Source organism: Salvelinus namaycush, chromosome 25 (assembly GCF_016432855.1).
Source record: "Salvelinus namaycush isolate Seneca chromosome 25, SaNama_1.0, whole genome shotgun sequence".
Lineage (NCBI taxonomy): Eukaryota > Metazoa > Chordata > Actinopteri > Salmoniformes > Salmonidae > Salvelinus > Salvelinus namaycush.
In genome coordinates, this window is record NC_052331.1 from 16,959,962 (window position 1) to 16,971,964 (window position 12,003).

A 12,003-nucleotide genomic window follows, 5' to 3' on the forward strand; every position below is an offset into this window, starting at 1 on the left:
TTGGCTGTGATTGGGCGGTGCACAATTGTTCTAGCATCGTCTGGATTAGGGTTTGGCAGGGGTAGACCGTCATTGTAAATATGAATTTGTTCTTAACTGACTTGCCTAGTTAAATACTTATTTATGTGTGTATTGGTCTAGTTAGGGAGCTCTGCCCATGTGTGTATTGGTCTAGGTAGGGAGTTCTGCCCATGTGTGTATGGATCAGGGTCTAGGTCTTGGTGGGGGGTTATGTCGAGCTCCTCTCCCCAGCTCTGTGTGGATCTCCACTTGTCTCTGGCTTCTTGCTGACTCCCATCTGTCCCTCCTCTCCCCCTCCCCTCCAGGATTATGACCTGAGCCAGCTTCAGCAGCCCGACACGATAGAGCCGGACACCATCAAGCCCGTGGGAATCCGGCGTATGGACGAGAGGCCGCTGCACCCTGAGCCCCAGTACCCCATAAGGTCAGCAGCCCCGCACCCCGGGGACATCGGAGACTTCATCAATGAGGTAAACAAATAAACCATAAACAAACACACTAATCTTCTCACGGTTAAACATCTGCATCTAGAATAATGCCACAGGAGAGGGCTTCCCCTGTCAAAGTCCATTTTCAATGTCATTCTCTAAATCAGGAATATTTAGAGAATGATTTCATAAACACTAAAGGTCATGGTTAGGGGTAGAGGTATAATTATTTAATTTAATGAAGTGAATACTTCAAAATAAAGGAAAGCAGTTCAAGTAGATGATGCAGGCTTCACATTTGAAGGTTTATTTAGCTAATCTCTCTCCCTGTACTCATGCAAGTATTGATTGAAACAGAACAGACGCATACAGACATGAAAGGAAATTTACTTGGGGGGTGGTTCCAAAGTAGGGGAGGGTTGTCAATTTTTTTGCATTGCCTTTAAATTGTTTAACTTGGGTCAAACGTTTCAGGTAGCCTTCCATAAGCTTCCCACAATAAGTTGAGTGAATTTTGGCCCATTCCTCCTGACAGAGCTGGTGTAACCGAGTCAGCTTTGTAGTACTCCTTGCTCGCACACGCTTTTTCAGGTCTGCCCACAAATTTTCTATGGGATTGAGGTCAGGGCGTTGTGATGGCCACTCAAATACCTTGACTTTAATGTCCTTAAGCCATTTTGTCACAACTTTGGAAGTATGCTTGGGGTCATTGTCCAAATGGAAGACCCATTTGTGACCAAACTTTAACTTCCTGACTCATGTCTTGAGATGTTGCTTCAATATATCCACATCATTTTCCTACCTATGATGCCATCTATTTTGTGAAGTGCACCAGTCCCTCCTGCAGCAAAGCACCCCCACAACATGATGCTGCCACCAACGTGCTTCACGGTTGGGATAGTGTTCTTTGGCTTGCAAGCCTCCCCCTTTTTCCTCCAAACATAACAATGGTCATTATGGCCAAACAGTTCTATTTTTGTATCATCAGACCAGAGGACATTTCTCCAAGAAGTACGATCTTTGTCCCCATGTGCATTTGCAAACCGTAGTCTGGCTTTTTTATGGTGCTTTTGGAGCAGTGGCTTCTTCCTTGCTGAGCGGCCTTTCAGGTTATGTCGATATAGGACTCGTTTTACTGTGGATATAGATACTTTTGTACCTGTTTCCTCCAGCATCTTCACAAGGTCCTTTGCTGTTGTTCTGGGATTGATTTGCACTTTTCGCACCAAAGTACGTTCATCTCTAGGAGACAGAGTGCGTCTCCTTCCTGAGCGGTATGACGGCTGCGTGTTCCCATGGTGTTTATACTTGCGTACTATTGTTTGTACAGATGAAGGTGGTACCTACAGGCGTTTGGAAATTGCTCCCAAAGATGAACCAGACTTGTGGAGGTTTTTTCTCTGACGTCTTGGCTGATTTATTTAGATTTTTCCATGATGTCAAGCAAAGAGGCACTGAGTTTGAAGGTAAGCCTTGAAATACATCCACAGGTACACCTCCAATTGACTCAAATGATGTCAGTTAGCCTGTCAGAAGCTTCTAAAGCCATGACATAATTTTCTGGAATTTTCCAAGCTGTTTAAAGGCAAAGTCAGCTTAGTATATGTAAACTTCTGACCCACTGGAATTGTGATACAGTGAAATAATCTGTCTGTAAACAATTGTTGGAAAAATTACTTGTGTCATGCACAAAGTAAATGTCCTACCCAACTTGCCAAAACGATAGTTTGTTAAAACGAAATTTGTGGAGTGGTTGAAAAACGAGTTTTAATGACTCCAACCTAAGTGTATGTAAACTTCCGACTTCAACTGTATGTATTTTTTTCACTGACAAATAAAATCAATCAACCAATCCAAACTGTGATGAATGGAAAAAGACATCTGTTACAAAACACCAAAAGTTTCATGACATTCGGAGATTGTCAAGCCTTCGATACTCGGTAAGCCTACAAGGTAGGAAGGGATGTATTTTCTGTTTGTCAAGATTGACATAGCCTATTTATTGTGGTGTTGACAATGCAAACCATTATATTGAAGTGCCCGATGTCGGTATGCTTTGTCTATTGGTTGTGTGGTGCATTGGCACAGAAACCTGTTGGTGGAAAATTTGTTGCATATATTTTATATAATTTTAAATATGGCATCAAAATGTTCAAAATCTGACTTCGCCCTAGCTGATCAATGTCTGCAGCCGGCTCTGATCGTGGTGTAATGAAACAGGCAGGGAGATTGAGCTTGTCTCAGATGGTCGGCGAACCCTCAACCTTCTGGCCCATAGCCCTGTGTGACATTGACTGTGCCACAAAAACATGCTTAAGTGGCAAAGTCTATATCCACGTTTATAAACACAGGGTCGCTACAGTTATTGTTATTTGTGGTCGTAAACATCATTTTGAGTTAATTCTATGAGGGGGGAGGGTGTTCAATTTATTTTACAATACAAGGGGAGGATCATGTGAACATATTTGTTACGTTGGGGGGGTGCATTTTATTTTATGACACCTTGAGTTGGACCAGCCACTCCGCCCCAAGTAAATTTGGATCTGTCCCTTATGGAAATTGTCCACGAATAGGAGATAATCGCTTTTTTGGTTCTCTGACAAAAATACAGTATTTATAATGTGTTCAATTTAAGTGAACTAAGTCCACACATGTAATTATAATATTATTCACTTGGAGATAATTGTGTTTCTCTTAGCTGTGCAGAAGAATCGGACGGGGTAATAGTTTTAGACGTCTCTCTGTAGAGATCTAGTGGGATGAGACAGAGAACAGCACATTGCCTTTTCCATAGAGGTGCCCTGTTCTGTTCCTTCATGGCCTCGCTTGCCTCAGGGCACCATTGACTCCAGTGTTGAAGGGTGGATGTAAAATGAAAAGAACGGTCATGTATTTTTCACCAGCTCCAACAGACAAGACTTTCACTGTATGCAAAATGGAGTTCTCTCTTTCTCTGTCTCCCCCAGTTTTTGGCCTATTCCCATGTTTTTAGATTAGAACTCCGCTACTCGTGCTATTTCTCTCCCACTCCTCCTCCCTCGCTCTCTCAGAAAATTCCTGAAAACACTTAATGCTCTTGTCAGCTCAATTTATATTGAGTGAGTTTGAGTGTTTTGTCCAGTGCGTAAAAAAACGGCAATACTTATTGGAGCAGAGACAAGTCTGCTGTTTTATGTATTATTTCTGTACAAGGACAGCAGGATGTTGTGGGCCAGAGCATCCTGACCCAGACATCCACATTACAGGCAGCACATGTCAGCCTGTTTCCCATCACATACACATGCACACTCACACTCACACTCATACGCACACACACAAACACACACAGGTGGTCCTCGTAGATTCTATCTACTGCCCCCTGCTGGCAGCTGGTTTATGCCTTGTCTTCATTGGGGTTGGAATCTGACCTGGTTGCTCAGGGAGAAGGGGTGGAGGGGGGTGGGGCTGGGGTGATGTGTCTGGGATCAAAGTCTGGAGTGCACACACAACCCCATGCCCACAGAGCCTTTGGCAGTTAATACAAAAATGGGTAGGTAAGCATAGGTCTCAAATCCGCCCAAGAATTTAGCCTCTCAGAGTGGCCAAACAATAGCCTATTATCCAGCTTTTAGTCTGTTCCCACTCCGGGAGGTAATGTTTGGGAAATCAGCCTCACCTTATATAACCTTTTGTTGGCCACAGGTACTGGGCAAAAAGTTTACACAGATTAAAGATTCAAATAAAGTGTTATTGGGGGAAAAGTTTTTCAAGTCAACATTTCCACACTTTGTTACACTCTGAACCCCCATATTCACAGTGACAATACTACATTTTGTTTCTAATCAGGGGAAATAAACAGAGAAACTTACGCCGCAAATCTCTGAATAGGATGTTATTACATTCAATACGAGACCTGTTTTGTGAGCAGTGGATCAGATGGTGAAGTCAGGGGAGGACAGGGCAGCACAATGTTTTCTTAAGATGGACGATAGTCTCTCTCACACATTGGATGACTCAGTTTTAATGTCATTAGGAGGGCGAAGCTCTGTGATTGGCTAACCTTGTCACACTCCCAGTGGAGTGGTGGTTGTGCCGGATGGGGCTCTATCCATCAGAGCAGTGATGGCTGTAATTGTAATGAACAATCCATCTGTCATATTTCCCACCAAATTATCAGCGCCACAGCCCTGAGCAAACATTTAACAAAGGCTAAGAAGTGGAAAATAATCACTAAGCATCTGGGCACTTTGTTTCAATCTATCCTTTTTTTGAGAGAGAGAGAGAGAACTACAAAATGGAGTTCAAATAAATCTCTGACATGTTTCCAATGAGCCTAGTGGCTCGTTTGTTTCTTCGTGCTGTGCTCTGTTTCTTTTCATTCAGTTCTTATTTGTTAGATGTTCTCACTCGCAATGAGAAGATGTTGAATTCGGGACTGGGCCCTATGCTCTTCATGGCCAAAGCACATCTCCTGTGCTAGATTAGCAATCCATCAAGTCTCTAGAGTACCGTTAAGGAATGGGCTTGGAAATCAATAGCAATCCATAAGGACCTCTCACACTGCTACGAGAGCTTCTGGGAATGTTAAGCACAATCTTCAAAATGGAAACCCCCACCATTGCACCCCACACTCTGAAACACACACACTAATGGAACATATACACACACACACACACACACACACACACACAAATACAAATACAATGTCACTCAGCACTTCCCCAGGGCTCATTCCTAGTTTTGGGGAGCAATACTTGAACACACGAAATGGAGTGGGCATGTAGTACTGTACCAGGGTCCAGAGTGTGGTGGTGATAGCTGGCATATTGTCAGTGCCACTACAGCAATCTCCTCCTCTCAGCCCTCCAAGCCCCTCAGGCAGCGCCCGTGGACATTGGAGTGATGGAGGTTTGAGGAGGGGGAGGGCCAGGCTAAGTCATCAGTGAGCTGAGGCATTTGGTCAGGCGGTCATGCTAAATCTCAGCTTTTGATAAAGTCCTGGATAATCCTGCATGCCAAAAATATCAGGGAGAATCAAAGCCAAAATGCTTCGCTGCAGACGGACACTCAGTGGGAAATTAGAGCCGGTCTTAATCCATGAAAAGGACCTGATTTCCTAAACATGTAGAAGGGAGGAAAATATTAGGAAATGCTAGCCTGTTAATATTAGCCTATTTAGGTGGCAGTTTGGGATAAGAACATGTCTGTGAATGTGAATGGTGTCTGGTAGCTATTGTCAGGCAGGGTTTGGTCATGTTGGACTGGCTGGAATCTCCTCACTCATCTAACTGTATTTTTTTTATTTCCTTCCATCCATCCAGGGACTTAAGGCAGCAGACAACGACCCCACAGCCCCGCCCTACGACTCCCTGCTGGTGTTCGACTATGAGGGCAGTGGCTCCACAGCCGGCTCCCTAAGCTCTCTCAACTCCTCCAGCAGCGGAGGGGACCAGGACTACGATTACCTCAACGACTGGGGCCCTCGCTTCAGAAAACTGGCAGACATGTACGGAGGGAGCGACGACTAGGACACAGGATGTGCAAGACCTAAAAAAACAAGATGACAAAGAATGGTGAACCCAGGAAAAGAGAAAATATATTTTGTTTTCCTCTCAATGGATGTGGACAGCTTCTGATTACCGATATTCCCCTGAAAGAGTGGTGACAGGAACAATGACAGAAAAGTTCAAAAAAATGTTAACATAATTCAGAAATATTTTCAAAAAACAACCAATCTAGGCTTATTGTTGTAGTCTACGCATACATATGCTTGTTGAAGGCTTAGGCATACGCTGAAGTGCAGTCCAGTTTTGGAGAAGGGGAGGGAACATTGGTGAACTGTCACTGTTTGGATCGTTGATATTGAGCGCGCTCAGTTACACTTGAATTTCACAGTACAGAAGCACTGGGAAATAATGTGCCTTTTTGTACATTTTTGGGATCTGAATGATTAGTTTTATGTTCAAGGCTTTAATGGTACTGACTTTTGGAGTGATTTCAAAACATAAGAAAGTTTGTTAAACTATGGTATGCTTCTACATGCTTTTTTTGGTTACACAATACAGCTGTTTGTTGAACAAGGATTATTTAAGTGAATTACAAAGATGAATAACTTAGATGATGAAGGATCCTTTATTAGCTTGGATGGGGAGAATCAACTGAGAACAGCACTGTACAGTACTCTAGACATGTAGAATGTTTTCACAAAAAAATTAAACTTATTCAGCTGGTTGCAAATAAAGGGAGTCGTAGGTAATACTTTTGTAGCAGAATATGTTTGTTTTCCTTTATTTCTGAAGTGGTGTAGTATTTTATAAAAACAACAACTGTTTATTTTGTTCTAATCCGTATACACTTCATTTGCCTTAGTCATCATCTGGTACGTTCAACTTTTACTTCACAGTAAAGAAAATGTGTGTACATATATTTTTTTCTTCTTCTGTAGTTTATGAAGAAGTGCAAAAAGTTCTGAACTTGTAAATGTATAATTTGGACGACAAATTAATGTTTTTGCATGTTTTTATCTTTTCACGACAACAAGAATTATGAAAAAAGTTATTTACAAAATGTATTTACGAAGCAAAAAAATTAAAACCGTGTGACATTAAATGTGTAGAAGTTAAGTCTTTTGTATAAAATGAAGAAAAACAGCAAAAAATAATAATAAAAAAATTGCAATCTTGTCAGCACAACTGTTTGAATTTGTACCAAAAAGGGGGTGGCTGGGATGTTGTGGCACCATTGGCACTAATTACTGAATCAGCTTTAAGACTGGAAAAGTTTTTTGTCTCAAGCTTTGTGGATAATCGTATGTACTGGAAAACAAATTACACATCTCTGACCTACCAACCATCCGAATAAAATGCCAATTTTGGAGCTAACGACTGTCTCTTTATTCATTTGTTTATTCCTCCAACTCAGCATTGTTTCTCAGTTCTAATTGGATTATGAATTACATAACCTATTGTACAAGACAAAACATTTTGATTGTACATTTTTTTTTACCAAGAGGAGGAATATATATTTCATGCTTAATTTCATTTCAATTTGTTGTAAATGTTTGTTTACAGTAAATACGAGTAGCCGTGCATGAGTGTACTTGAGTGAACTTGAGTTTTCTGTTTGAAATATAGAGATGCAATATCTAGAATAGCCAATATGCACTCAGTAGCCAGATTATTAGTTACTCCCATCTAGTACCGGGTCGGACCCCCCTTTGCCTCCAAAACAGCCCAAATTCTTTGGGGCATGGATTTTACAAGGTGTCGGAAACGTTGCACAGGGATGTTGGTCCATGCTGATGCGATTATTGACCGATGCTGCAGATTGACAGGCAAAACATTCATGCTGCGACCACAGCCCATTCCATCTCATTCCAAAGATGCTCTATTAGGTTTGGTCAGCAACAATGTTCAGATATGCTGTGGCGTTCAATCATTGCTCAATTGGTATCAAGAGACCTAATGTGTGCCAGGAAAACATTTCCCAGCCTGTACTGTTGACATCAGGCAGGATTGGTCTCATGCGGCTTTCGCCAAGTCTTGGCTCTGCCATCAGAACGACGCAACAGGAACTGGGATTCGTCAGACCAGGCAATGATTTTCCACTCCTCAATTGTCCGATGTTGGTGATTGCGTGCCCACTGGAGCCGCTTCTTCTTGTTTTTAGCTGATAGGAGTGGAACCCGGTGTGGTCGTCTGCTGCAATAGGCCATCTATGATAAGGATCGACGAGTTGTGCGTTCCGAGATGTCGTTCTGCACACTACTGTTGTAGTGAGTCGTTATTTGTCTGTTCGTGGCCCGCCTGTTAGCTTGCACGATTGTTGCCATTCTCCTTCGACCTCTCTCATCATCGAGCTGTTTTTGCCCACAGGGCTGCCACTGGCTGGATGATTTTTGATTGTCACATCATTCTCTGTAAACCCTAGACAATGTTATGTCTGAAAAGCCCAGGACGGCAATACTGAGATACTGGATCCGGCTCGCTTTGCACCAACGATCATACCATGCTCAATGTTGCTTAGGTCAATCGTTTTCCCCATTCTAATGTTCAATCGAACAGTAACTGAATGCCTCGATGACTGTCTGCCTGCTTTATATAGCGAGCCAGTTGACTCACTGTCTGTTGGAGCATTCCATTTTTGTGAACGGACTGGTGTACCTAATTAACTTGCTCCTGAGTGTATATTTAAATACGTATACAGTATATACTGTAGGTGCAATAGTCAGAGTGCATAAAACAGATATTCAGTGTATTTCTTATATCTTTGGAGCTTTTTCAAGGTCATCAAGGCCATATCGATCAGCTACTCCCAGCTGTTTTCTGGCTTGTTCTGGAATTCACAACAGTCCGGAGAGGATCAAGCTCTCTGACTTAGTGTTAGGAAGGACACTCAGCCGAGCAGGGCTCTCTCTCCCTTCAGGGGATGTGCATGTATGCTGGTCTCCTGGGACTGTGGGAAATGGGGTGAGAAAAAAAGAGATAGATAGAAGGAGAGATGGAAGGTTGTCATACTAACTACTGTCCTGAAATGTCAGTCAATCATCTAGCCTTCCTCTCAATATTACCCTTGCCCTCTCCCCTCCACTTTGCTCCACTGGGAATTGTAGTTCAGGGAGTGGATTATGCTCAGCCAATCAGAGGTGTACTGGACATGCCTCATTACTTCAGCGTAATTAGACAGTAGTTGGTTTGGAAGTCTTGCTATGGAATACAATGAAATAATATCATCATTGGAGGTCTTTTGAACCTTAGTTGGCTTTTATTATTCAGCCGAGGTAATTATTCCCTGTCTTTTAACTGGTAATTAACTGCTCTGTGTTTGCTTATTGCGTGTCTTATATCAGATATACTGTATTACTTGCGACAACTTTATTGTTCCTCTTTGACACAGGTTTTTTAATGTCACTAGCTAACTCCACATGATCCTACTCAGTTTATTATTCTGAGTTATTTCTAAACTGCATAGTGCACATATCACATATCCACTAATGTACTTATACACCCACATTTCCTTGGAGTAAGTTCCCACTGGGTGCCAACTGGTTAAATCAATGTTTTTCTAAGTATTGTGAAGTGGATTCTACATGTAAAATACATTGGATTTGAAAAAAGTAATTTATGTAAACTGCTGTTTTGAGGGTAAAATATTTACCACACGATTACGTCATCATGGTAACCAAATTTCCACATAGACAAACCTTATATAAAATATGTTGACTTTGTACATTTAAAACAGTGTTAGATTTTCAACATCATATCCGCTATCAGAAGAAGAAAACAATTTTCTGGGCAGCACCTCCTAGTGGAGGATTGATTTATCTACAGCTACCCTTTGTTCTCCCATACAGGGTTTTAACCAAGCCCAGCTTTGATATTTGTCACTGACCGTTACCAATGTTCTATGGTGAAAATGATTGTTGAGGAATCTCCACTTAAAGGGATTTTGGCAATGAGGCCTATATTTACTTCCCCAGAGTCAGATGAACTCATGGGCCCATTTGTATGCCTCTGTGTCCAGTAGCGTAAGCATAGACTTCCAGTCAGTTAGCAATTGCGCTAAGCACTAGTTAGTAACTTCCTTCAAACTCCAAGCAGAGATATAAAAATGGTATCCACGAGTTCATCTGACTCTGGGGAAGTAAATAAAGAGCCTGATTGTCAAAATCTCGAAGTATCCCTTTATTAGATTCAATGTTGCTATCGAAGTCATTCCAAAGGGTAGGTTTAACAGAGCAAATGAAATGTGACCATCATTTATCTTTCATATATCATCAATGATACTATTTAGGGCTATATAATCATCAACAACTACCTTAAATTCAACCCAGGATTCAACAAAAAATAGACAATACATAGGCCTAGTGTTTGAAGCTCTGGTTGATTTCAAAATGTAATGATATTTACTGATATTGAATTGTGTTTGGTTGTCAACCCAACCACATATCAACATTTGAAGAAGATGTATCATTTCCTTGGATAGTTCAATCTGTGCCACTGACTTAGTCTGCCTTTAATTCCAGTTTGTTTTCAAATTAATCATTTATATTTTGGATCAAGTCTCCAGCTCAACCAAAAATCTAAGTAAAGAAAAATAGCACTAAATCAAATCAAACTTTACTTGAGGTGGATTTAAAGTTTGATTTGATTTAATTTAGTCCTACTTAGATTTTTGGTTGAGATGGAGACTTGAATCCAACATATTAATTATTAATTTGTAGACAAACTGGAATTAATGTCAGACAGTGGCACAGATGGAAGGAACTATCCAATCAGAAGATAAAGCCCCTTCAAATGTTGATATTTGGTTACGTTGACAACTAAACACAATTGAGTATCACTTTTGAAATACAATAAATAACCTATGAAGTTGTCGACAAGTTAACAAATAATATGTTGGATTCACATATTTTTTTTTCTAAAGAATGGGTTTCTTGCAGTTGCTCAGATTCAACCTTAAAAAGAGTAACATGGCTACATTTTGAGGTTACTATAAATTGATATTATGTAATCATATAACGTGTGCATGTTCAAGATAGCATACATAGGTGTTCGCAGGTCTGTAGAGATCTGCGCAGAATCTCAAACGGCATTGATCACTTGCATGTACTCCATGTACTTTTAATGTCATCTCAATTGCAATCCAGGTAATTTGGTTCTGTTACGAGATGAAGGACAGTGATAAGTAACACATTAATCTGTTGTATAAATAAATAAAATATATGACATTGTATTCCCATTTGACCTTTACTGTACTTTTAAATGGTTGAAATCACAGTGATAGACATTAGGGTGACAACTAAACCAATCATCAGACAATGTTTTGTCACTGGAATTTGGTTGGGCTTTTAGATGGTTGAAAGCATTTTTGATAACACATTGGGAATCCAACTAGCTTTTGGCTCTCTTTTTGAGTGGGTGAATATAGGTTGTCATCTCATTGATCAAAGTCTCAACCGAATACTACCCAATTATCCACATTGAAATGATGTGGTGTGACCAGGGGGTTGTTTTCTATTCCCTAGGAAGTAGGAGGAAAGTTCTTAGCTAGAGCTGAGTCAGATTTGGTTCACCATACAGTAGGTCACTTCCTTTAACATTGAGGTTTTCAGTCAGGTTGGGCTTTTCATGTGGTTCCTTTTTTTGTGTTAACATTCAGATTTAACCTCTAATTTATGCCAGCTCAGAACTCCTTTCCCCACCGCTGTGCTAAGAATGGTCTGGCCCCTGCAGGAACGGATGTGGCTGATGGTGACTCACTGGGCTAATGAAAAGAGTTTTCTAATACCCGGGGCTTTATCAAACAATGGAGGCTGATGCCAAAAGCAGACTGACACACTTTGGCTAGCTAGTCGCTGTTGATATGATATAAGCTTTCTGCTTTAAATCAGCTTGATCTGAGATGATAGTTCACATCCTCCTCTCATGCCATTAGTGAAGGTACATAGTGTCTGCTCCATATGTTCCAGTATAGGTACATGGTACAACCCCCACCCAAACGTGCTTTAGACAGTTTCCCCCTTTCACCTTTTAACTGCTGTGCTGTAAATGTACCAGTACAGGAAACCGTTGAC

The 12,003-nt window shown here is 41.1% G+C and overlaps 1 protein-coding gene across 1 annotated transcript in view; it reads left to right on the forward strand.

Moving 5' to 3' along the window:
• The window catches only part of LOC120020307 (cadherin-2-like), an 84,080-nt gene extending 76,771 nt beyond the window's left edge, over positions 1-7,309 (forward strand). Inside the window, exons 15-16 of the mRNA XM_038963876.1 lie at positions 327-491; positions 5,750-7,309. Coding sequence (XP_038819804.1) covers positions 327-491; positions 5,750-5,956 — 372 coding nt within the window. The 3' untranslated portion in view covers positions 5,957-7,309. The remainder of the gene's footprint in view (positions 1-326; positions 492-5,749) is intronic.
• Positions 7,310-12,003: the final 4,694 nt, after the last annotated feature.